Genomic DNA, 27,760 nt, shown 5'->3' with positions numbered 1-27,760 from the left:
CAAGCCACTGTCGCATATTCTATAGTAGGTTTAACGAATGCATTATATAATAATATTAATGATGTTTGATTACTAAAACCCTTTGTAATTCGAGATATAAAACCGAGATTTTTTAGAGCTTTCTGAACAATGTTTTCTATATGAACGTCGAAGAGCAGTCTGGAATCCAACGTCACACCTAAATCCTTAATAAACTCTACATACTTCAAGATAGTGCCCCCGAGATAGACATCACATTTGTTTTGTGTGTGAGATGGTTTTCTGCTAAAAAGTATAGAATGACATTTTTCTGGATTAATAAATAATTTATATAAGGTACAGTACCTTTCAAAATTGGCAAAATAAGATTGCAGGGCACGAAAATCTGATACCTTCTTCATTGTTGTAAAGATTTTTAGGTCATCTGCGTATGCAAGATATTTACAGATAGAGAAACATTGACCAATGTCATTTAAAAAGATTAAGAATAAAATCGGCCCCAAATGAGAGCCTTGCGGTACTCCTGAAGTTACGGTTGTACAAGAAGACTTTATTTCATTTATGACAACGTCTTGAGAGCGATTCATTAGATAACTTTTAATGAGTTTGAATAGGGCTCCGTGCACACCGAAATTCTCCAACTTCAAGAAAAGTGTAGGATGATGTACCTTATCAAAAGCCTTCTAAAAGTCGGTGTACACGGCACAAGTTTCCAGACCCTTATCCATGCTTTCGTTTATATTCTGAATAAATGGTATTAAGTTGGTTATTACCGATCTTTTTTGGAAAAAGCCATGTTGGTTAACATCAATAGCTTCTTTGACCTTAAAGAATAATTGTTTTAATAGCAAAGATTCAAAAAGTTTACCAAAGTGAATAAGTAGGGAAATAGGCCTGTAATTTCGTACATAAGTTTTTTCTCCAGATTTAAATACTGGCACAATATGAGCTGTTTTCCAAATATTAGGAAAAATGCCGCTGGATAAACATTGATTATACAAAATATGCTAATAATAATATATAAAGGCTTGCACAAGCTAGGACAGCACTTCAAAAAAAATTAAGGAAATATGTCTGGGCCAGGTTCCTTTTTAGGATCCATAGATATAAGTGCGGATTTAATGTCATTTATATCAATATTGTTAACTACAAAATATTCTTGACTAGGCTCAATTAAAGTTGGTGTATCAGAAGGTTCAAATACTCCACTAAAATACTTAGAACAGAGTTCACTAATGTCAACACAATTCGAAGCTTGCTGATCATTAAATTTCATTTTTATTGGTAAGCTTTTAGTGTTTTTTTTGTTGTGAAAAATGACCAGAAATATTTAACGTCTTTGACAATGTTTATTTCTGTTTTATAAATATAATCTTTGTAATCATTGCGTATATTAATCTTTACTGTTTTGCGTAAATTTGAAAAGTTGTCGTAATTCGATCGTAATCGAAGATTGTCTTCGATACAGTTTCCACATTTTATGTGCCTTTAATTTATTTTTAATTAGATTGATTGTGTTTAGAAAACCATAGAGGGTATAGTCCCTTATTGATCTTAATTCTAGGGATGTGGTTAATAACAATGTTATCTAAAACTGTATAAAAACATGCAATGTTAACATTTACATCTTTAGATGAAAATAATTTGTCCCAATGAGTAGAACTAATAATTTCATTGATACTGTCGTAATTGGCATTATTAAATTTTAACTTGGTATATGAATTACTAACAATGTTTTTCTCCGATATTAAATTAACATTGATTTCCAAAGACATGTGATGGCTATCTTCAGGCATAAATGGATCCATACTTTTATTTACAATAACTTTTGTAGAATTAGACATAATAAGATCCAGAATTTTATCACGAGCATTAAAGATGTGTTTAAATTGCTTTAGATTATTGAAGTAAAAAGCATCAGAAAATGTTTTGCTGTAAGGATCAGTGGCGTTGATAGGCAATAAATCCTTAACATTCGGTTTTTGTGACCATATTAAATTAGGTAGATTAAAGTCACCCATTATTAAAAAATAACTATAAATATTAGTGCTTATAATATTTTCTAGTTTAGATAAAAAGTTTAGATAGTTATTTACTGCCGCATGAGGTGGAATATAACAGTGCATAAAATATAAACAGGTATATTTATTAAGTTCGTGGTGGGACCTTACTGGCAATATTTCAGTGGCCACTAGTATACAATATTCTAGAATAATGTGACAATTTTTTTAGTTTATATTGAAAAGCTGATATAGGGAAGTATTAATAAAATTATATTACATTATACAGTGCATCCCAAAAGTTATGTCTCTATTCATTTAAAATTCAGGGGTGTGTTCGAAAAAAAAACGCTCGGACCCGTCGATTTATATTTCAAGTTGCGCATTTTTGTACGTGAAGTTTGTATATACAGGGTTGCTCAAAAATAAATTACGACCATCAACTTCATTTTTTCAAATGAAAGCACCTTTTTTTTTAATTTCATCTTTGAATTTCTAGATTAATTAATTCTTTGTTTACCGATATATCACACAAGCATATAATGATAGATTGACAGATATGGCCGGGGTTCGTGTACTTCCCATAAGAACTTATAAAAGGAAGAGAGATGCTCTCCTTGTAAATAAGATTCTTTTCATCTCATATAATTCTGATAGAAAATATTGCACATCAGATTAGTGGGTTCTGGATAGTATACTAGACTCGCTTATCTGACGTGGAGTATGTTACATTGCTCAAAAGGGAATTCAAATTTAATTTTTTTATCTCAAAATTCTAAAACTCTACAATAAAACAGATACATAAATAATAAAACATATCCGTGTTCTGTGGAAAAACCCAAAAAAACTGTTTTTTACTTTTTCAAATTTTAAATAGTAACAGAGATACAAAAATCAATCGTTATAGTCGCAAGATCATAGATTTTTAAAATTACGCTGTAGATTATAAACTAGGACAGCTTTCTCATTTTTAACAATGGCATACTTCGGATTATAAAAAGTAGCATCGTAAAAATCTATTTAGCTTTTTAAATAAAAAAATAATGTATTTTTTTTTAATTCTATCAAATAATTAATTGTATTTTACATCAAAAAAAGTCTTAAGTATTTATTTATTTGGCCATAATCATAATTTATTCGCAAAAACAAATTATTAAAAAAAATATGTAAAAAAAATATTTAATTTTTGTTTAATTTCTTCTTTTTCAATGTTTTATACAGTTTTCTTGCACATTCATTGCGAATTGTAAACACGGGTCGCTCCGGACGCCTCTTAATTAAAATATTAAATAATAATGGTTGATCTTTAGGGCAGTGGTGAAGGAGCTAGTGGAAACAGAACAAGAGTTTGTCAGAGACCTGGATTACGTGGTGCAAAACTATTTGATTCCATCAGAGTCCGGAAGAACTCCGAAATTGATTAAGGATAATTTTGATGTACTTTTTGGAAACTTTAAGGAGATTGCTGAGTTTCATAGAACGTACGTATGGCATGTGAAACTTTGGTTAAATTTTAATAAACATTTTTTAGTGTTTTAATGGATGGGGTAAAGTATTATGCCAACGAACCGACTTTACTAGGAAAAGCTTTCCTTCGACTAGAAAGAGATTTCGATAAGCACGTCAGCTACTGCAGAGACGAGCATTTGGCGCAAGAGTTCTTGGATCGTTCTGATGCTGCTTTTAATTATTTTGCGGTAAGTTTTTTTCATTAATTCTGCAGTTTGTGATTAAACAATGTGGTATAGCGAAAGTGCTGTATGGAAAGTTAAAGAAGAAATTGTGATAATACCGAATCCCTATTTAAAATTATTGAACTTGCAAGAATTTAAGGGATTGATGTTTTTGCTCCAGAAATAAGACGAAAGATTATTTTTTGCACTCCAGGGAAAAAAACAAAAAAATTCAAGGACTTTAATAGTTTGTTGAAAGTCAAGTGAATTTTTTTTGTGAATTCTGCAATTTATGTGTGTATTAAATAAGCGTTGGATGTTGACCATTTTTGAGACTAAAATGCTCGTATCTCTGAAAATGGGAAAGTTACAGATCTGAAAATTGAAACGCAGATTTTTCTCATAAATATATTGTACGACTATTTTAGCGTCTTTTCTAAAATATTTGAAAAATAGAAAAATCAATCATACTCGTAGATTTAAAAAAATAAAATAACAATTCAGAGATAAAGTGCTCATGTCTCTGAAAATAAAATTTTATCCTAAAATTATTTGATACCTATTACAGAGTTTTTTATAAAAATTTTTAAAATTAAATAATTTGCCTTAGAAGTTAGACATTAGGGAAAGTTGCTTATATCTCTGAAAGCAACAAAGTTAAAGGTAAAAACATAGGTTCTTCTCATAAAATTACTGGACACCTATTTCAGCGTTTTTTCTCAAACATTTAAAAAAATTAAAATTAGTCTTAGAAGTTGAAAATTTAAAAAAAAAATCATTTGTGAGACAAAATGCTCATATCTCTGAAGTCTAATATCTAAAAATTGTTTAATAATATCTGAAATTTGATGCAATAATATCATTATTGTCATAAAGCCGTTAAAAACCTATTTTAGTGTTTTAAAAAAAAAATTAAAAAGAAAATATTTGTCTTAGAAGTTGGAAAATTCAAGCAAAAAAATCAGAGACAAAATTCTGATATCGCTAGAAGTAGGAAAGTTAGAGATCTAAAAATTGAAATGCTGAAAAAATCAAAAAGTAAAATAAATATTCCAGGGACAAGTGCTCATACATGTCTCTAAAAATATGAAAATTGGACATCTGAAAATTAGGTCACAGATTCTTTTTTGCGTCGGCGTTTTTTTTCAAATTCGTAAAAATAAAGAAATCAATCTTGCAAAATACAGTTTTCACGTAAAAAGTATTTTTCCCTAACTTTACAAGGCTATATCTAAAAACCTATAAGGGGTGTGACTTTTTTAATGGCATCCAGTAATTCTAGAGGTTTCAGACTCTTTAAAAGTGCAAAAGGAAATATCTAAAAGCGATTCTCAGCACAAAATTCCAAAATTTTGGATTTTTGCATCATATACATAATACGTTATGACTTGTTTTATTATTGAATCTTATCATTTCATACAAGCAAAAAGTTATTTTCCCAATCTAAAAATACATTAAAACGCCGTGTTGCGTCAAAATCCTCCCACTCGACCCCAAAAACCAAATTATTTTTGATGATTCTCTTTTTTTTTCCTGTATGATGATAAAACTAAAAATATATTTAACAAGATTTTATTAGTCGTATTTTATACAACTAAACGATAATTACATACAAAGGTTACAAAAGAAATATTAAAATTAGGAATAAATAAATTAAACTTAATAAAAGGACAAATAAAGGGCTTGACTAAAATAAAGCAAATATCACACTAAATTGGATACCTTAGGTACTCGCTAATTTCAACAATACATTATTTAGGATTAAGTATAATACTCTCTTCAAGAGTAAGGTTCTACGGAATTCCATGTTGAATATTCCAAGCATACTCAAAATGCGGTTTTCCGACGTTAGTGTAAAGTTGTATGGCCGTTCCTATACTAAAGTCTTTACTGTTTCGTATAAACCAAGTACTTTATATGCCTTATTGTAGTGACCATTAAATCGAAAGTTTGTCTGAAATAGAACCCCCAAATCTTTAATTACGTCACGTTTTTGAAGGTCCAAGTTGTTCACATAATAATCCCTAACAATTACATCAACCTTTCGAGAAAAAAGAAACGATACGACACTTCCCGCCATTAACAACCATTTTATTGTTTTTGAATCAGTTTAGGGCCAACTTTAAGTCACCTTGAAACAAAGCCACATCACTATCAAAATTAAAATCATCTGCAAAGCTAAACCCAAACATAAACTCCAAATTATTGATAAAAATCAGGAAAAGAAGTGATCTCAAGTTACCACACTGGGATATCCACGATGTAGACATAGATGTTAAACAAGGCATTATCAACTGTTACTCTTTGACTATATGAACTATATGAAGCCATTGCTCTAGTATAGAAAGGTGCCCGTGTTATACACATGTATTGCAGTGGCGGATCTGGAGGGTTTTGGTACGTGAGGCGAAACCCAGAAAGTAATTATAATATACTTTCTTATGGAATTATAATATGGACTACTTCTTCAACCTCAATTATAATATATGTTTAAGTTCTATTACTTAAAAACAATGGACCCTAACAATTCAATTCTAATTATTTGAATATTTTAACTCCTTATTGCAAAATAATGCTGTATTAAACCGCTATTTTTAGATAGTGTAATTCCAACAAAACTTTTATTATAAATTTATTAGTTTTTTGGCAAAAACAAATATTATGCACTATTTACCTTGATTTAATTTGAAACAAAGCATTTTAAAGAATTAAAGTTCTGAATAAAACAACTTGTATACGGTTATTTATTATTATAATGTAAATAATACATGCAAAAACAAAGAAGAAATTAACCTCTATACCAGACCTGTACAGGGTGTTCGAAAAATAGACGGAGTTTTTTGAATGGGTGATTCCTTGTAAAAAAATATGAGAAAAAGTTTCTCTAAACATGGGTTGCACCGAAAATGCACAGTTTTCAAGATACAAGGTGATAATTTTATTTTTTTAATATATTTTTTTTTATTAATATTAAAAAAAATATTTACTTTATTAAGAGGCTAATTTAGCCTTAATTAGATTAAAATTGCAATTAAGGTCTAGTGGCGTCCCGGGAGACATCTTAGCAAATATTATTGGCAAAAAAATGTGCGCCACTGCCTTTGTTTCAACTAATGTTTGTTGTTTGATTAAGCATTTAAAAATACAACTTTTTCTTCTCTTGTATTTTTTTCGTATCTCACTTCGTTTTTGACAAAAAAAAATTAATACCGTTTTATTGCATGCCACTGGACAAAATTGATTTATTAATTTTTGGTAAAAAAATCACAGGTGCCATGGAAAACATTTTTGTACACCCTCTTACTCGACGAATCATTCAACGACGCACTCGAGCTAAAATTCGAGGTCTTTTTCTCACTTCTTCGCAGTATTTACAATTTTATTTCTAAACTCTTCTATTGTTTGTATGGGACTAGCATAAACCAAACTTTTAAGGTGTCCCTATAAATAAAAATCTATTGGATTTAAGTCAGGGAAGCGAGGTGGCCATTGAATTGGTCCACCTCTTTCAACCCAATTTTCCCCAAATATTCAATCAACAGTTATTTTCTATTTTGTAATTGTATGGACGGGTAAAGCTCAGAAAGCACGTTCATAAAGTTGTAAATTATGAGGGAACGGGAAGGTACCACTGACTATAGGATTTAGACGTTAGTTATAGATTTTACGGTTGCGTTCGTTGTTGCTTCAACCGGATTAATGTACTACTATCTTATCGAAATTAATTTTTAAAAGATTTTATATTATGATTGATTTTTATTTTTTTAACAAATGCTACAAAATTTAATACCGTATTTTTTTTCTACATGCAAGGTGAGGCGTCGCCTCCTTTGCCTCACCGGCAAATCCGCCACTGATGTATTGTATACCATCGGTAAGAGATGTACTGTAGAAATTGATAACAATAATTTCTTTTGGTATTGCGACGATTGTGTTATAACTCAACGCTGGAAGTATCATTGATGGTTTTAAGATGTCATACAAATCAAAAGAATTTTTGCAGGCTGGAATACATTTTCAGTGCATGAATATTTTAGGCGTATTTGGATGTTTTAAATGTTGGAGATATAGCCAGAGAAAAACAAACCACCGAGAAGGGATAAAGCCGGGACCTATTTTTCTTGCGCATGTGCGAGCTTATTTGGTATACCTGTCTTATTGCCGGTCCCCTGCCAGCCGTCGGTTAGTCCGGTAATATTCGACGCCTAGTTCAGTCCACCTATAAACTGTTTAACCCCTATAAACTGTTTATCTATGGTTCAGTCTAGTCAAGTGTTGCCTGAATTTTTCTCTGTCTTTATTTTTTGTGTGTGTTGTCATTGTGTCTCTTTATTTTATTAAAAACTTTTATAATATGCCTTATACCTGTGCTTTTCGTGGATGTCATTCAAAGTCAGGTGTGTGGAAAACTATTAATTATGAACACCCTTGTGCACATTTTCCAAAAACCTTTATCTTAAAATTATTTATAAGGTTGAAAATATACACCATTAAATATAATAATAGGGTCTTAAAAACAAATAAAGATAAAAATGTTCGAAAACTAAAAATTTTGCGGAATGTATAAATGTACCTAGGTTTAATTTAATTATTGCCAATGTATTTTTGTGTTTCATTATACAATGGGCCAATATTATTACCTCAAAAAATAAAAGTTTGTTTAGAAGATTTTTAGTTTTTCATTATTCATCCTAAATGGTAATTTTTATAGTTGGCACTATACCGGGTGACACAGGAAAAAGGGAACACGCAATAACTTTTTTATTTTTCAAGATAAACAAATGATGAATTTGGTATGTCAATAGAATGGTTATAAAGGCATATTTTGACGTATTCAATTGTTTTTGATCACTTCCGGTTGAACCGGAAATGACGCGAACTTTCTTATTTTAAATGGGACACCCAGTTTATTTTTCCATACATTTGTTTATCTTGAAAAATAAAAAAGTTGTTGCGTGTTCCCTTTTTCCTGTGTCACCCGGTATAGTTTAGGTATACCTATAACTTAACTATACCAACAGTATAATAATGTAATAGTTTTGATTTTAAATTCCCAATAAAATTTTTAGTCTATTAATTGTCGGATTTCTCTCCGTGTACGGAACTATTAAATTGCCAAAACGATTTTTCTCCGTTACTTTATATGTAGGGCCAGTCATTTAAGCCCGCTCAAGGGCACCAAAATTGGACCCCAGAAAATCAACGGTAAATGCGGGTTTTGTCGCTTCTCGGTGGTTTGTTTTTCTCTGATATAGCTAAGGCTATAATAATATATAATATATAATATATAGGCTATATACTTATATATAAGGCCCTTAATTACTTGTATTTGTGAAACACACGTGACATCATATACTTATAAATGAGAATGAAATAAATATTCCCGGATATACCTCAGTTATATGCTTTTCAAATAGCAGACACATAGGTGGATACAGTGTTATCTAAAATATACAGTATTGAGTAGAGATTTTATGGATTTTAACTATTAGATATCATGCGCACAAATTTTTGTAAACAAATATTTATATTATTATATTAAAATGTCGACTTATTGTTCGGTAGACAGTTGTTTTACAAAGCGTGGAAGTGGTTTAATGTTTTTTTAATGTCCGAAAAATGAAAATATATATATAAAATATATATATATAATAAAATAACAAATAAGAAATAAGGGTAACCAATTACATACCAGGTTATAGTACCTCTCTGTCTTGAGAGGGTGTGTTGTGACCAAAATAACGTGCGCAGTTTCGTTTTCATATAAAATAAAATATGAAAGTTGGATTTTGGTCAACTTCTTATTTTATTCTTATATTATTTTGCTATATAAATGCGTTATGGAACTTTTGTACATTTAACTCTTATTTTATTTTTATTTTACTTTATTTGTCTGTATAAATCCAGCTTAAGAGACTACATTGTTTACATTTTAAAATGGCAAAATATATTTTCCTCTCCATCTTTTGTCCTTCTTTTACAATATTGCACTTTTGCCAGAGCTATTTATCCGCTTTTTAAGTATTAAAAAATGTAATACCTTTTAAAGGTTATTTGAGTCGGAAACATAACTTATAATGAAAAAAAACAAATCGAAAATTAATAAAATTCATAGAAAAATCGACTTAATTTAAAAGCGAAAATATTAATAAAAGCAGCAGTCAAAACAAAAATATCTTGGAGCATTAAAAAATTTAGTCACTTCGGCAACGTTGCGCTACAGTCTCACGCAGGTTTTACTATTTTTCGAGTTCTGTCAAAAATTATGAATGAATGAATCCCGAGCGATGTTGCCAAGGAATTAAAACAAATAAACGCTTTAAATTATTGAGTCTAAGGGCGTCTTTTGTATTTAGAGTGTGTTTTATCAGTTTTTTGTTGTTTTCGTACTTTTTTGGAGAAAATTAATGCCAAAAAAAACGAACATGGTGCATTCTTGTGTAGTAAAGAGAGTAGAGCATTAAAATCCAAATTAACGTCTCATCAGTAAGTTTATTTGTTTACGTTTAAACAGCAAAAGACTTTTGTATTTATACCACCAGCGTCATCACATGAAAAATATTAAGGTTAATTAATTATGTAATGACATTTTTCGCCTCTATTTAAAATTGCACAGGAGCGACGAAAACAACACGTATAGATATAGAAAATTATTTGTACAGTACACAATCCTAACCCGATTTGTAAGGGAGGGAAAATGAAAATAACAAATTTGTCGATTATTATAATATTATTTGCACTAGTGCATAAGCTCTACCCCACTGGCAACAAACCAAACAAAAATTAATTGAAAATATGCATTGTTTCCAAGGGGTACTAACAGCACTTTCTCCATTCTTTTCTCTCTCACTACTAATTTTAAAACAATAAAATTCCACATTTTTGGGCTGGTTATGAATGAAATATTACGTTTATTACTTATAATGTCTTTGGTAATGTTATTATTAGTCTGACAAAATAACAAAAACGTCAAAAAAGTAGTAATCAATCATTAAAAATTCAAACATGTCATTACTTAGTAGTTATGTCTATCTTTAGTTGTTACATTTAGTAACAGTAATATATGCATTTTTTCACACAAACTTTTGACTTTGATTTAAAAATAAATCCTAATGAAACCGGTCGTACCAAAACAACCTTTAATAAGAGTTAGATACAAAAAAAATAACCATTTAGTTCTTGAATTACGTAAACTTTGATAATGTAAAATTTATTTAGTTTGGTGGCTATAAAAACAAATTATTTAAAGTATTGTCAATTTACATATTTTTCCCAAGTAGGTACATTAAATAATAATTTTATGCCAGATAATAAAGTTATTATAAAATCGTGCTCCGTCTTCCCCTACAGTTCGAATTAGACGAAACTCGTAAAATAATAGGTATTTTTTACCAGAATTCCCCTTTACATTTTTTGCTAGTTCCCCGTGGGCGAGGAGCTCGGCGGCCTGCCTTTGAGATCGAAAGATAAAAGGTTTTTCGCCGAGTGAAGCAACTTGTATTTTATTCAGTAAACTTTGGAGCCGTAGTATGGAAGAAGGGCGATTAAAGGCGATCTTTTCGAATTTGTAGACTTACTTTCGGTAAATATCGATACTTTCATAACATCACATCATGAGGAAACCGTCTTCATAAACGTAGAATAGAGGATGTTAGGAATAAGCCTAAATAACAACTTAAATGTATGTATTGTTTGTGTGTGTGAAATACAAGTATAAGTGAAATAAGAATATATTTTTAAATCTAAATATTTTCTTGAAAATACTTAACTATTATTAGACTAAAAAAAAGAAAACTGGAGTTTTGTCCATGGTTTTACTAATAGGACTTATTTCATTTTTGCTTTTGTCTTGGCAGAAAAATTGCATAATATCTATGTACACCTATCTATAGTTATTATGTATTTTCAATAAAGGCATTAAATAGAATAGTTTCCGATATAGCAATACTATCCCTTTAAAGAAGTCAGCATAATTATCTGATGTGATCTAAAATAAATTATGTAAAATTGATATTTGTTTAATACTTCTCATTTGTTTAACTCTCCAATCTTATCTGCAACATAGGCATCAACAGATGGAACTTAATGGAGGTAGCTCGGCGAAGAGTGTTATTTCTGTAGGAGTTCTCCAGGGGTCTATCTTGAGACCTATTTTATTTCTTATTTATACAAATGACCTACCACTTCTTGCAACCATAGCAATATATACACTCTTCACTGATGACACTAATCTCCCAATTACAGCTAGTCGCTAAGTCGCTATTGAAGGTCCTTCAACTCTGTCGGAATGCCCGGACTTGAGCTCAACAGTGGTTTTCGACCAACAAGTTGCTACTTAATGCAGCCAAGACAAAACAAATGATGTTTTCTATGGGATAAAGTAATGTTTTAAATCAAGCTGAGATGAGCTTCTTTGATATAGCTTTGGACCCTAAGCTGCAGTGGGGAAATCACATAAGTACTCTTGCAAGCAAACTGGGTAAAAATCTATTTGTAACCTATTTTGACTTGACAAGTGCCTGCTGAAGTTCTTCGCATATCCTATTTATCTCTATTTCACTCGCATATTTCATATGTCATTATTGCTTGGGGATATTCAGCGGAGGTTAAGAGAGTATTTGGGCTCCAGAGAAGAGCAGTAAGAATGATGGCGGGTCTGAGGTACAGGAAAGGAGGTGTTTATAAAATGGAAATTGATGACTGTGACTTGTGTATTTGTGTACGAATGTTTGGTATACGTAAAGCAGAATATCCAGCAGTTCACAACCCACGAAGATGTTCATAATTATTTTACTAGAAATAAGCAAAATCTGCTTCAATCTTACTGGCGACTTGAAAGGTATCAAGATGGATCAAGATGTTGGGCTATAACATTTTTTAATGCTTTACCCTTGGATTAAAAAATCAAATAAAAGATTTTATACCATCATCTTACACAATTTTGATTAGTTTTCTGGTCTTTTTATATCTTGTACTCAGGAAAACATGCAGGGTGTTTAAGGGGATAACCCTGGGGGGCAGAGGGTGAAAGAAGGTGAAGTAATTTTAGGTTAGAAAGTTGTCCCCCTTGACAAACCTTTTGACGTATTTCGGCGTTTTTTTTTTAAACAGTGGTTTTCGATAAATCCTTGGTGGGAAGTTTTCAAATGAACACCCTGTATATAAATTACAGTTACAGCAGAAGCAAATTTACTTCTATAGAACAGATGCCTTAGGTATTATATTGATTGCCAATAGAAAATCATTAAAAATGCGAACTTACTCTTAATATACATATAAAATAGAACATGATCTAGAATATTTAAATGTCGTGGCCGATCTTATCAAATGCCTTTGCACAATCAGTATAGATTACATCAAACTGTTGCTTATTTAAGATTGCATGTGATACATGTTCACAAAAAATGCAGAGGTTTGTAACAGTGGATCTACGATCTGAGAGGATCTAATATCTACTCAGACAGGTGTAATCCATGTGATAATATTGATCTTTGTAGAATCCTTCAAAAATCTTGTCAGACTATTTCATAGTCTAATGGGTTGATAATGAATTTTATAATGTTTAAAATTAGGTGTAACAATGGATTTTTTTAGACCGTCTGGAAAATGTCCTAGCCTGAAAGTGAGAGATTTGAATACAGACTTAGGATTGAATAAAAACTTTAAAAAAGTCAGAATCCATGGCTTTTTTAGGCTTCAAACTCGTCGGTCACTTCGGCAAAATTAAAATATTATAGAATTGGCTTTAAACACAGAAAAAAAATAGTGTGCAAAAGGATTCGCCATACTTTACTTATATCGGACAACCGCCTCATACCATCTCCATTCGAACACCACAAGATTCCAATTAAGTTCTCCGAAAAGACAATGACCACAATCTCGTAGAATCATGATTTGTATTATTTCCAATGTTTCTTTTTAAGTTTTAACAATTCTAAATTAAATTTAGATTTAACTTTTAATTTCTTATTTCTTCTTGAGTTGTAATATATGCCAATATAATCAATTACGTATCATGGACATTTGAACCGCAATAGCCAAGCTCAAGCATCAACATCGTTGCATCCGGACGAAAATTAAAACCGCCACCGTCGTCGGCGTCGTCTATCCAATGCCTATCTTTAGCTCGTACGTCGCGACGCCCGCTCCGCTTCTCAGTCGAACGGCGTCCGTCGAGCGTAAGTGCATCTCTCCTGATTTCCAATCCACAGGTAGGAACAACGAACCTCCGTCTACGTCACCATTTCTATATTAAAATTAAAAGTATCCCGTCCTTCGATCATAGTTATATGCAACACTAGGGCTGCTTACCAGTGACGTCACTGGTTTTACCGTCCGCGCTTTACGTAATCCGAGTGGTGGTGCGAGTTAAGTAGTAGTGATTCAATTGTCACCTTGGATCGAGTTTATTGAGGATGTTGGATAATATTTAGTGACCGTTTTTGATTTATAGTGCTTCGGGATTGTCTGGGTCATATAATGTAATGGAATCGTGTGTCAGTGGTAATGCTGTGAAGTAATCAAGCGTAAATTCTTATATTGATGCGAAATTATAGTCAGTATTAAGTGTTCAAGGACATTCACGGTCATGGGTATTCTTTTCCTGCCTTAAAATCCAAAATTTCCAAAATTACTTGGATTATACTTATGAAACAAAAAGAACGATATTCTTTAAAATTTCCTGTAAAAGTGTGTTGTCGGGTCCAAATCTATCGAAGCAACAATTTCTTGGATATTAGACCTTTCATGTACTAGTATCCAAAAGTAAAGTTTCATGCTCAAGGTGGTCACTTACTTCATAGTCCAATATCTCCAAAACTACTTAATGCATTCTCATGAAACAAAAACCATAATATTCTTTAAAGTATTATGTACAAATAGTGTTTAAGTTCTAAGCCTCTCCAAACAATCATTTTGGAGATATCAAACTTTCTATGAATTAGGATTCAAAAGTTAATCATTCATTTCAGAATCAAAAATCTCCTAAACTACCTAAGATATTCACACATAATATAAGTCATGATATTCACGAAAGCATACTGTACCAATATTGTCTTGGGTCCAACTGTATTCTAGTAATAATTTCGTAGATATTAAAATTTTGTATATCAAGTAGAGTCCACAAACGATTTTTGATGCTGAAGGTGATCACTCACTTCAAAGTCCAATAATTTCAAAACTACTTGATGCATTCTCTTGACACAAAAAGCATGATATTCTTTAAAGTATTGTGTTCAAATTTGCTAAGGATTCAAACTGATCCAAGTAACAATTTTGAAGATATTAAACTTTTTATATATGATGTTGGTTCTTAAAGTGAATATTTTAAAGTCTAATATCTTTAAAACTATTTGATGCATATCTACGAAACGAAAGATATGAAACAAGATATTGACTATACCATACTGTCCAAATGTTGTTTTGGGTTCAATTCTATCAAAGCAATAATATGGTAGATATGAGATTTTTATGTACTGGAGTACAAAAGTTATGTTTAATGCTCAAGATGATCACTCATTTTAAAATCCAATATCTTCAGATTCATTCTCACGAATCGAAAAACATGATAGTCATTAAAGAATACTATACATATACCAGTTTAAGTCCAGACCTATTAAAGTAATCATTTTAAAGATATGAAACTTTTTTATATATTAGGGTACAAAAGTAATTAATGTTGAAGGTGCGTAATTAATACTGAAAGAATGGCTTTGATAACACACATAGTCCAATATTGCTAAAACTACTTGATGCATTCTCTGAAACAAAAAGCTTAAGATTTCTCAAAGCATTATGTATTAATGCAATTTAGGATCCAAATCGATCCAAGTAACAATTTTGGAGATATTAAACTTTTTATTTATTAAAATCCAAATCATACAATCCGTGGTGTTGATGCTCAAAGGGGTCATTTTATTTAAAATCTAATATATCCAAAACTACTTGATGCATTCTTACCAAACGACAAGTATAAACTACATATGTTGTTGCAGGTCTAACTTTCTTTAAGTAACAATGTTGTGTTGGGTCCAATCTCGTTTTCATCACCAGTAAGTGATCTTTCATGCTGAAGGCGATCACTTACTTTAAAGTCCAATAATTCCAAGACTACTTAATGTATTTTCACGAAACCAAAAGCAGGATATTCACTAAAGTATACTATACAAAAAATGTTTTGTGTCTAAAACCTTGTACAAGTAATAATTTTAGAAATGTGAACATTCACTTCAATTCAATATTACCAAATTCCAATATCACCAAAACTACTTAACGGATTCTTATGAAACAAAAAATTTATTTCATGAGAATCCGTTAAGTAGTTTTTTTCACAAGATATTCACTAAGGACTTGTAGAAATGTAGAAATAATGTTTAGGCTCCAAGTTTGTCGAAGCAATAATTTCGTAGATATTAGACTTTTTAGGTAATGGTGTCCAAAAGTGATGTTTCATGCTCAAGGTAATCGCTTACTTCAAGCCCAATATCTCCAAAACTACTTGATTCATTCTCATGAAATAAAAATTATGATCTTTAACAAACCATATGAGTCTAACCTTGTTCAAGTAATAATTTCGTAGATCTTTATCTTCTTTCTATTCTTCTTTCTTATCTTTTTTTATCGTAGAAACTTTTTAATATTAGGGTTCAAAAGTGATTTTTGATGCTAAAGGTGAATTTTACAAGTCGAATATCTTCCAAACTACTTGATGCTTTGACGGGAAACAAAAAACATGAGAATTACTAAAATATTCTCTACTCAGAGCTTTAATTCAAGTTGTAATTTTAAAAAATATTGCACCAAATAGTGGTTTTCATGGAGATTCTAGAAAAACATGTGTTTGCTACTAATTAATAAATTATTGGCCGATATTTCACTTTCTTCCATGACCACTCTATGGCAACCGAACCCAAATTCAGTTTCATTTAACTCCAGTCCATCGGGTTTTATTTACTCGTAAAAGATTTAATTTAACTTAATTTCCAGTCAAGAATTTTTTCCCGAACACATTATCCGTTCTTTTAATAGATTTTTGGCAATGAGCTTGTTTGTCTCAAAGATATAAACAGCGTCGAATGTCTGTTTAGCAAGAACACACCAACCGATTAATCCGAAATATTTCTGTGATGATTTTATTAATCTAAATTTCAAAGTTTTGGCTAAACATTCCGAGAAAAAAAATATTTATGAGTTGTACTTGTGAGGATTGAAATTATTATTTTGGCATAAGTAGGGCTAATTTCTATCTACAATTTGCAATTATATTATTATACAATTTAATCAAGCAGTTCTAATACTACGTGTGTTGGCTAAAAAAAACCTAAATCAAGATAATTAACCATGTACTGGCCAACTGGCTGCCAAAATATCCAGGAAAATTAGTTTGGCCACCAAACCAATAACAATTTAAGCTTCAATTTATTTCCAACTGACGTTGAGTAGTAGCACTTAAATATTATATGCTATAACGTATTTTCTCTTTTTAGGAGTTATCACAACGTCTTGGTGATGACAAGAGCATATCCGAACACTTAAAACTTCCGATACAACGTATAAACGACTATCAACTTCTGCTAAAGGTAAGCAAAGAAATATCTTTTAAAAACCTTTCTTTTATTTAGTTACATGACCAAAAATGATTTTTTTCTGCTATAAAAGATGAAACCTTTGTAAAATATGCACCAAAACCATCAGGAGTGTCAGCAATCCTAAGTAGTAAAGACAGTCATCAATCTCCATTGGGGCTTAAGTATCGTTCATCGATCACTAGGAAGATCCTATACACGATCAATACTAGCACCACGAACTCCAGTAAGCATATAAAACTGGAACTAGTGATCAGCCGATAAATAGATTCAAAAATGCATCCCATTTGGGCGCAAATCACCCAGGTCATCTATTATATGCGTCTCCACAAGTAAATGACCACTAAAATAAGCGCTAGTACTCCCAAATAGTAGATGCACAAATCAAATTCCATTATTGGAATGAAGGTTTTGGTACGAATTCACTGAAATTTTTTTGATGAAAATTTTTTATGAAAATATGACGTGACCTTTTAAAGGAAGGTGCGATGACTTGCCAGGTAAAAATAAGGGAGTACAGTCAGAAAAACTGCCATAAAACGAATGAGAGTGAAGTAATTTATATTTTGACATTGCGAAGGTGGGCCAGCGCGATTCATGAAGTGGGTCAGCATTTCGCTATTTTCGTTCTGTTCTAAATATACGAAATTTTCTATCGTTTTAAAACGACTGCAAAAATTACATGAATTTTATTTTAACGAGTTGATGGTGTTATCGGACTATATTATAAAGTATATACAAATTCGTCATCATAGAGTTAATTAAAGGAAAATTTATCTATTACAGAAAAGGTTTAGTATACAAGTTCGGATAGCTTAAGTGACCAAGTGATGTAATTTTAATATTATGTTTTTACTTTAATGGCATTTTTTGTAGTTTTTGGATTGATGCTTGAGGAGAACATTCCATATTCAATATTTAATAATTTATTCATGCTATCACATTTATAGTTTACATACGTCAAAAAGGGATAAAATAATATTAAATAAAAAGAAATTAAAACAGGTTTGTTAATACAGCATGCTAAAACAAAAAGATTTAAAAAATAAACAAAAGATTAAAAACAATGGCACTTACAACATGTTAAAATCTGAATTAAAATACTCATTAAAAGAATAGAACGCATTGTTTATTTGATAATCCTTCACCCCTTGCCTAAAATCTTTAATTGGTAAAACCTTAGTCATATCTGATAATACATTAAAAAAATTAATAGCTCTGGACCATTATGACATCTCCCCAGACGCCAATAGGCAGGTACCAAACTGTTCCTTGCATAAGTGTTTGTAGTCCTTGTAGTCATGGACATCCCCCCGAACTAGCAAAATGGAATTCTAAAAGAATCGAATTATTGTATAATAATCGAATTGCGTTGTTTTAGGGACTGTTTGTTTTTATTAAGCCTTTTGTTGCGATAATTTTGTTTTATAAATAAAATTGTTGTATTAAATGGTTTTATAGTGGCTTTTAGGATATATCCTATAACGCAATATACGATAATTTCTTTTAAAATGATATAATACGTTATAAGCAAGTTTTATACAATATCAAAAATATAATTTTATAAGACCTGTATACCTATTGTATAAAAGTTCTATAATATACTACATTAGAACACAATAAAATAGTTACTTAAGCTTGTCTTATAAAAGCTGTATAGTGTTGCATAATAAATATTTTATAGCACTGAATTGCACTGCATAATAAAACACTTTTATACGTGAACTTTAGATACTAAACGACATTCTCCTTTATAAATGCCTTATAGGATAAAACAGTGTCTGACAAAATAAATTTGTTCTAAGATCTGCATTATAAGAGTGAAGTGAATGCCGTAACCTCACTTTTGCACTAAAATATTTTATTTTGATGGGTGACAAATATAATTAAAATAATAATACTTAATAATGAATTCTCAGTGGAAAAAAATTTTACAAACGCAGTGGTAATATTAAAAGAGCTTGTAAGAAAAAATATCAACAAATTCTTGCAAGTAATCCAGAGATTGTTTGTTCTAATTTTAATGGAAGTAGGCCTGATACCACAAAGCTTGAGAACATAATTCCTCCGATCGCACAAGACAAACCAGACAATAATAGTAATAGTATGGATATTCCAAATCTGGAATCTGAGGATACTTCTTTTGATAATGTAAATGATGGTCCGATTTCTACTGATGACGAAGAAAATACAAAATTGCTTTCTGAAACTGAGAAAACAATTGAAATTAGAAAGCGGCTTATTACTTGGGCAACCTCTTATAATATTACACATTCAGCATTAAGGGAGCTTTTTACCATATGGAATGAAGCTATTCCAAATTTCCTACCAAAAGATTCCCGACCAATATTGAGAACTCCCAAATCGATAGTTCTAGTTTCCTTAGAAAATGGCACTTACTGGCACAATGGCTTTATCTCGGTACTTAGTGAGGCACTGAAGCCATTGCCGAATATTTCTAACATAGAATCGATTTCCCTTAACTTTAACATTGACGGCCTGCCAATACATAAAAGTTCCAGGTGCGAGTTTTGGCCAATATTATGCAACATTCACGAAATTCCGGAAGTTAAACCCCTAGTTATTGGAATCTATTGTGGTACCGAAAAACCTCCACTGAAATCATATCTTCAAAATTTTGTTAACGAATCAAAGCAACTACTGAATGACGGCATTGTTGTTAAAAGTTCTTATGGCAATCAAACAATAAGAGTCAAAATTCGATGTTTTATTTGTGATTCTCCGGCCAGAGCATTTATTAAAGGTGAATAGTAGTGATGATACACATAATATATACCTACTTAATATTTTTCTCGACTATTTTAAACATAACTTATATTGTATAAAAAATAATTATTATACACAAAGGCAAAATTCAAATCTCAGGCGACACAATAACAATAATAAATACATTCACTTTTGAGGTTAGGATGTAAGAGATTCTATTAAGGTTGTATAGTGCCGCCAGTCCCACACAACCACCTTAAACAACCGTATAATGCCATGATCATGATATCGCTTTGTCCTTTTTGAACTTTTTGGAGCATGGTTGTCACGTTGACCTAAAAATTTTATAGTTGGAAGAAAATTTTACCTGTATTGTATTTAAAAAAATATATGACGTCAACGATATTCTTTTAGAATAATGTAAACCCCTATTCTCTCTTGCGTTTTAAAAAATTATAAAACTCTTTTCTTAAAATAGGTAGGTATAGTAAGTAGTTAGCACAGATTATACCGAAAACGAATCAGTTATTTAACTCTCCTACTCTCCACATATTTTGAAGCTATAAAATCCAACCAATAAGAACACTTCCCTCATATTCTATAGGCCCGCGCGACAAGCTGATTGATATGAGGATGTCTTTTTTTGCTTTAAATTTTAACGTTTTCAACCTATGAAGCGCATGCGCGAAATAAGGTAGAGGTGAATACCAAGGACATTATACTAAAACTAAGAGGATGGCCTATTTTCATAACAGCAATGTTGTACGATTTGTGACGTCACAAACTACAATATGCTAGATTTACATGACGTAATAGTGAGTGATAATTGGATATTTCTGACAAGTGACAGATAATTGGATATTCCCATTTATTAGAACTGTAGTTTTTGACGTCACGAGGGTTACCGGCATTGCTATCTCCGAGCGATTCACGGCGGCGGCGTTCAATTTAGATGAGCTATCTATTTGCCTTTAGCTATAATAAATATTTGATATTACTATGGAGCGCTCTACTATTACTAGGCGTTTTCGGAAATACTGATGCGATTAACCCAATCATCAGCTGATTATCTTGCATCTTTCTTTAATGAACACTATTGAAAAAAGATATGTGATATCAGCTGATGATTGGGTCAACCGGATCAGTGTTTCCGAGAACGCCTACTATTAAATATTTATCAGCTGATTTAAAAGTTTAAATTTTTATTAGGTACCATATAAGATCTGGCAACCCCTAGTTTTCGTGAATCTCAATATTATTATTACTTGTCAAAAACAGTTGTATAGTGCCTATATATTCTTCGTTATAAAACAGTTTTATCGTATACCGTTTTATTTTTAAATGAAACATTCTTTAAGGCAGTTATTCGGGATAAAATTGTTGTATTATAAATCGCCATGTTTAAATAAGGAATTCTTGTATCTCCGCCATTATGAACAATTAAGTTGGAAACATGAAACTAAATTGATGTTGTAATACATGCTGTAATAAACCATTAAAATCATTAAAAAAAAAGAATTTTAAGAAAAAAATTATTATATTTTTTTAAATGTTTACGTGAAACTTAACCAAAATTAAAGCGCTTCATTTTTTTGCCAAACACATGCCTACAATCTATCAATAAAATTTGCGTTGCATTAAAATTTGTGCAATTCAAACCTTCCAAATGATTTAATAAAATATGCTATATTATAACTGCCCCGCCATATTTTTACGACCGATATCCGCCCAAGTCTCCATTTTTACAACAATGCAATGCACAACCTCTAGATTTATTCACAATAACACGCTTAAAATATAATTTGGTTCTAATTTTCTGCACTAAAAAATAAAATGCCTTTTTTAAGCTGCTAAATGATAAAATGTTTTCATTGTGTTCGAAAAAACAGCATTATAAAAAAATATAATGCATTATACAACCATTTTATAAGACTTTTATTGTGCCGCTTTAATCCCATTTTATAGGTGTGCCTACGTGACACACTATAAAACCATTTTATAGTAACTGTATAAACGTACATAAAACAGTCGTATAAGAGTTGTATACACTTTTAATAGAACTGTTATACTACCAAACTGTTCTATAAAAATGGGCCCTTTTTGGTTGTATAAGGATTATATAATTGTTGTGTAGCACGTTAAAGGAGTTTTAGTATCCTAAAAGATATATCTTATAGTTGTTTATACAGACCTTATAGAACTTAATTTGCTAGTTGGGCTGTGAGCTTGAAACTTCATACAAACAATGCACAGTCAAGAGACAAAGACTAACATAAACATTTTTGCAATCATCCCTGTAACCTATGGCAGATATCACTCTTACCGCTTTTTCTTGTAAGCAAAAAACTTGTTTACCTCTGATGTATGGCCCCAGGCAAAAATTGCATGTGAAAGATGGGAATGAAAAATGGCAAAGAAAACTCACTTCTGATGCATTTTCTACATTTGACAGATCTCTCATAGAGAATTTCACCCGATGTATCTTATCGCTATTAAAAAGCAGTATATTTGCGCAAAACCAATCTTCAGCCTTTATCTGTGCCGCCATGGATCCAAAAAGCGATTCCTCATATGAATCTGCAACATAGGAAGTACTTGTGCTATCGGCACAGAGAGTGAATTTCACAAGAGTTTCCCCTTCAGGAAGGTCATTTATATTAATTAAGAAAAGAATGGACCCCAGAATTGATCTCTGATTGTCACAGCTGTGACCCCTACTACCTGAGATGTACGTTAAAGATAACACTCAACGAGTTTCATACTATTATGATTGAATTATAGTATTCACGTTTTTGAAGAAGGATGTCATGATCGATACAGTCAAAGGCTTTGCTGAAATGCCTCTATTATATCAGAGACAAGATGTAGGATGCTTTGGACAGTAATCCTATGCTCTCTAAACCTAAACTGGCACTGGGAGAGGATACTATTCGTCTCAAAAAATTCAACAATTTTAATGTCCATGCACTTTTCTACTATTTTAGATATTATAGGCAAAAGTGATATTGACCTACTTTTCTGGCTAAAAGGATCACCCTTTTTAAAAATTGGTACCACAATGGCCACTTTGAGAACTTCAGGAAAAGTATTCTGTTTAAAACAAAGATTTATTAGCTTAGTCAATGGAATTATTAGGCAATTTTTAATGGTCTTTAACATTTTCGTATTTAATCCATATACAGATCGTGTTATCGTGAGCTACGTATTACCCAAAATAATGGCAACACCGCTTGGTTGCGGCTTGCAGGCGGCGGAATTTTTCGTTTTTATTTTTTGAACCGGGAGTCAGCAGACCTCACTTTGCTGTGTTACTGCACGTTGCATTAATAATTTTTGAGCGTTATTTTCGTGTTTTTTTCACTATGGCTGTTTATACCCTTTTCGAAAGAGTTCAACTAATTAAATGGTTTTATGGAGGCAATTCGGCAGTACAATGTAGAGATTTGTTTTCAGTGACATTTGAGAATAGACCGATTCCTTGTGCAAAAACGGTTTTAAATGTGGTTACAAATTTTGAGACATCTTTTTGTCTTCAAGATTGTAAAAAATGCCACACAAAGCGTCAAGAACCACCTGTTGAAGTGGTCCAGGATATAGAACGGTGGGAAGAAATCGCTTGCAGTACCCTAGAACTTGATTCGACACGGTCCACTAGAAGTGTTGGAGAGGAACTGGGAATGAGCAATAAAACTGTTGCTCGTATCTGGAAAAAATATGGGTACAAAATGTTTCAAGTATTCAAAAACTCAGGAAATATTTCCTGAAGACCAGTGGCGAAGAATAGAATTTTGTGAAACCATGAGTTAAATTAAATAATATTTTAATATTAAAATATATTTTTTAAAAAATTTTTGTTTTCTGATTAATCTTCTTTTCAATTATATGGCAGACACAATCCTTCCATTGTTCGTTATTGGTCTCAGGAAAACGAGCACAGAAGTGTTCAGTTTCGTACCCAGTATCCTCAGAAATTGAATGTTTGGGCAGGTATTTTGGGCTACAATGTTATAGGGCCATTTTTTATTGATGGCACTTTAAACGCCCAAAAGTACCTTTAGTTGCTGCAAAACCAAGTTCTTCCTGCCATTCAAATCCTACCTGATGTAGACCTGGGATCGGTTTATTTCCAGCAAGATGGCTGTCCTGCTCATAACACGGCTAGGGTAAAAGAATTTTTAACAAATACTTTTCCTAACCGCCTTATAAGTGGGACTGGCGATATTAAATGGCCTCCTAGATATCCAGATTTGTCTCCAAATAACTTTTATCTGGGGTTACCTTAAGCAGACCATTTACAAGCATGAATTTAGTAGGCTAACAAATTTAGACGACTTGCGAAATAAAATTGTTGAAGGTGCTAATTCCATTTTACCTGAAACTCTTTTGGAGGTTCGAAATAGCTTTTACTATAGGTTAAGTTTTTGTTTAGTGAAAGAAGGCGGTTTATTTGAGCCTTTTATTTAAAAAATGATATGTTGTTAAGTTTGCTTATTAGAGTTTTATTTCTTTTTTTTTATTATATTTTTATCAGAGTTGATATTTTATTTTTTATTAGAATAACGCTTTATTTTATTTATGCAAAATATTTATTTTTATTATGCAAAACACAGCACATTAAACAAGATTACAATTCTATGCGGGTTTTACACATTGTCATGTCTGTAAAACCCGCATTAGAATAAATATTTTAAAAATGCCTGGATTTTCGCGTAATATTTTGGGACATTTTGTCGCCAAACGACACAGCTCCCACGAAAGTCAGATGTTTACTAATCCCGTCCTCGAGCCGGCCGCGGCGGTGCTCTGTCGCAGGCGTTGCAAAATTTCGCCTCTATGCGGTTTCCTAAAGTAACGAACGAAAACACGATCTGTATATCAAGTCTTGTTTGTTTGTTTTTAATTACATCCCCTACTTCATTAAAGGTTACCATAGAAAAAGAAAATGGAGGTAATCTCTCTGTAAGATAATCAAGTGGATTATGATTTGAAATTGGGATATCTCCCACTGTGCTCTGCGCTAGGAAGCTTTTAAATGCTAGCTATGCTGGAAAAAAAATTATTAAAGTCGTTAGGTTTAATTAATATTTTATTATTATAATTTAATGAATTTTTACTTTTACCTCAGTGCCTTTTTATTATTTGCCACAGTTTTTGGTGGATTTTTTAGAGGAGCAGATAGCTTTTTTATAGAGTTTGTTGTAATTACTAAGTTCTTGTTTAGCTTCTACAAGTTTATATTGATGGTTTAGATCTTCCAAAAACTGCAAGTGTTCGCTTATTCCCTTAAGGTCTTTATTAATCCAGTTAATAGCGTAAGAGTTGCCAGAACGAACGATGTAAGATTTTTCTGATCGATAAGCATTTTCAAGCAATGATATTAAATGTTGAAAGGTGCAATTGACGTCAATTTCTTCCCCAATCAAATCCCATGAAAATTTATCTACAACGTTATAAAATGTATTAAGCCCCTGTGGTGTTATTGGTATATACCATACACCTTTCAAGACTGATCAAAACCACCACACAAACAGTCATTGGGATCATACACTCTATTATTTGTGATTTATGATCAGATAAAGTTATGCTAATAACAACATCTATGTCAGCGCTCTCAAAGATATTGTCCAGACAATTTGTCATCTCGTGTTGGTTTAAAAATTGTTTGTTTTATACCAAAGCCCGTTAGCAAGTTACACAGGCGTATGGCTTCGGTTTGAATTGTATTAAAGCGAACATTAAAGCATCACTGGCTTACCTGTATCCAGACTACCTAAAAGCCCCTCAACAGACTCCAAGAAGATGTAATAATTTCCAGATGGGCTGCGATACAATGCTAAAATATTTAGTATTATATTTAGAAAAGTATGCTCTACAGTAGTTTGTTTTGGGTTCAAACTTATACAACTTATAATTTTGAAGATTTTAGATTTTATATGTAGCATAGCCCAAAAGTGATTACAACAGAATTAGAACTTAGAACAATTTAATAACATTGAAAGGCTAGAAGTAGCATATCGTGGAACTATGGGCAGTTTGTTTGTTTGCAATATATCTGATGCAATGATGCCAAGGTTTTATGTAGAAATTGCAAAAAACACTTTATATATCATAAAAATTTGTCACTAAATTTGACACAAAACAATCATCCTCAATAAAAAAAATATATTTTTTTTAAAACAAACTCTTACCTAACAAGAAGCATTTTTATGTAAATTAAATATTTGATAGATTTCTTAATAATTCATGTTTTAAGATACAAATATTTAACCTTTTGCATAATTTTATTGTATTAAACAAATATCACATATACTGGGTGTTCGAAAAATAGACGGAGATATTTCAAGATGCACATTTTCAAGATACAGGGTGATACATTTTTTTAAATATTAATTTTTTATTAATATTAATTATTGTTCTAGGACACTTGTCAATGTCAAATCACCATGCAAATTTTTTGTTTTTTAAGGCACCTGTGACTTTTTTACCAATAATTAATAAACCAATTTTGTCCAGTGGCGTGCAATAAAACGGTATTTATTTTTTTTGTCGGAAACGAAGTGAGATACGAAAAAGATACAAGAGCCGAAAAAGTTGTATTTTTAAATGCTTAATCAAACAACAAATATTAAAGTTGAAAAAAAGGCAGTGGTGTGCATTTGATCTCCTCCGGGACGCCACTGGACCTTATAATTTTAATCTAATTAGGGCTAAGTTAGCCTCTTAATACAACAAGTAATACTGCCAAATTTCAAAAGAATCAAGTAATTTTTTTTTAATATTAATAAAAAAATAATATTAAAAAAAAAATATCACCCTGTATCTTGAAAACTGTGCATTTCCGGACCCATGTTTATAGAAACTGTTTCTCATATTTTTTCACAAGGAATCACCCATTGAAATATCTCCGTCTATTTTTCAAAAACCCTGTATATACATGGTGATTGACTTCTTCAAAGGGACAATATTGTTAAATCGGAAACTAATCTTGGAAAGAGTATTTATGGTGACATATTTCGCGTTGAGGGTATCATCATATAATAGAAAACATTATGTTTCTTTCCAAATTATAAAATCTAAAAAAAAAACACTTACCGGGCGTTCAACGCAGTAGTTTTCTTTATGGTTCGAACAGCTTCGTTGTTTTTGACAAAATTCTTTGTTTCATACAATATTAATTCGACTAATAAATGAGCTCGTTTTGCTTAATTATGAATACATTTATACTATTATAAAGCTTACAACAGCAGAAAGCAGATAGAATGCTTTACTAAAGATTTCCAAATAGTATTTATATTCAAACTTGCGTTGGTAGATGAAGATATATTTCATTATTATGATTTAATGGCGTTACCTATATCAAGAAATTAATCCTTTATCAAGAACGTTATCTCGAATGACAACATCTGGGATCCAAAAAGTTTATTGCTATTCATCGGCACGAAATATGAATACAAGTAAAGCTTCCGTCTAGCGGACAACAACTTTATCCTCACCACTTCCAGAGAGTTCAAGACTTTACTGCAGCCACTATCATTAGCATAATTTTTCGTAGAAAATATCAGCAAAGTTGTTCTGTCAACGTATGGGCAGGGATTGTTAATGATTATTTTTTTGGGCCATACCTTCTGCCGGAACTGTTAACAGGACCTATTTACCGGCGTTTCTTGAACGCAGTTTTTCCAGAATTTCTTGAACATGTTTCAATAAACGTTCGACAGCAAATGAAATTTCAACATGATGAAGCGTCGACTTACTTTGCAGTTTCTTGGTCTCCTAGGTCGCCTAATTTAACGTCGCT

General features: G+C 31.5%; 1 protein-coding gene across 15 annotated transcripts in view; it reads left to right on the top strand.

The window, feature by feature from the left end:
* The window catches only part of LOC126735097 (obscurin-like), a 168,588-nt gene that overhangs the window by 23,066 nt on the left and 117,762 nt on the right, over positions 1 to 27,760 (top strand). For 13 of the 15 annotated variants that reach the window (XM_050439044.1, XM_050439027.1, XM_050438999.1 and 10 more), the window contains exons 6-8: positions 3,290 to 3,460; positions 3,511 to 3,676; positions 17,137 to 17,229. In XM_050439044.1, the coding sequence (XP_050295001.1) occupies positions 3,290 to 3,460; positions 3,511 to 3,676; positions 17,137 to 17,229 (430 nt within the window). Of the gene's footprint in view, positions 1 to 3,289; positions 3,461 to 3,510; positions 3,677 to 13,794; positions 13,864 to 14,013; positions 14,156 to 17,136; positions 17,230 to 27,760 lie in introns of those variants that run through there. The other 2 variants (XM_050439078.1, XM_050439085.1) reach the window with 2 other exon arrangements.

This window comes from Anthonomus grandis, chromosome 1, assembly GCF_022605725.1.
Source record: "Anthonomus grandis grandis chromosome 1, icAntGran1.3, whole genome shotgun sequence".
Classification (NCBI taxonomy): Eukaryota; Metazoa; Arthropoda; class Insecta; order Coleoptera; family Curculionidae; genus Anthonomus; species Anthonomus grandis.
Note: the sequence above shows the minus strand (reverse complement) of the source record. Positions and strands in the feature narration are given on the sequence as shown.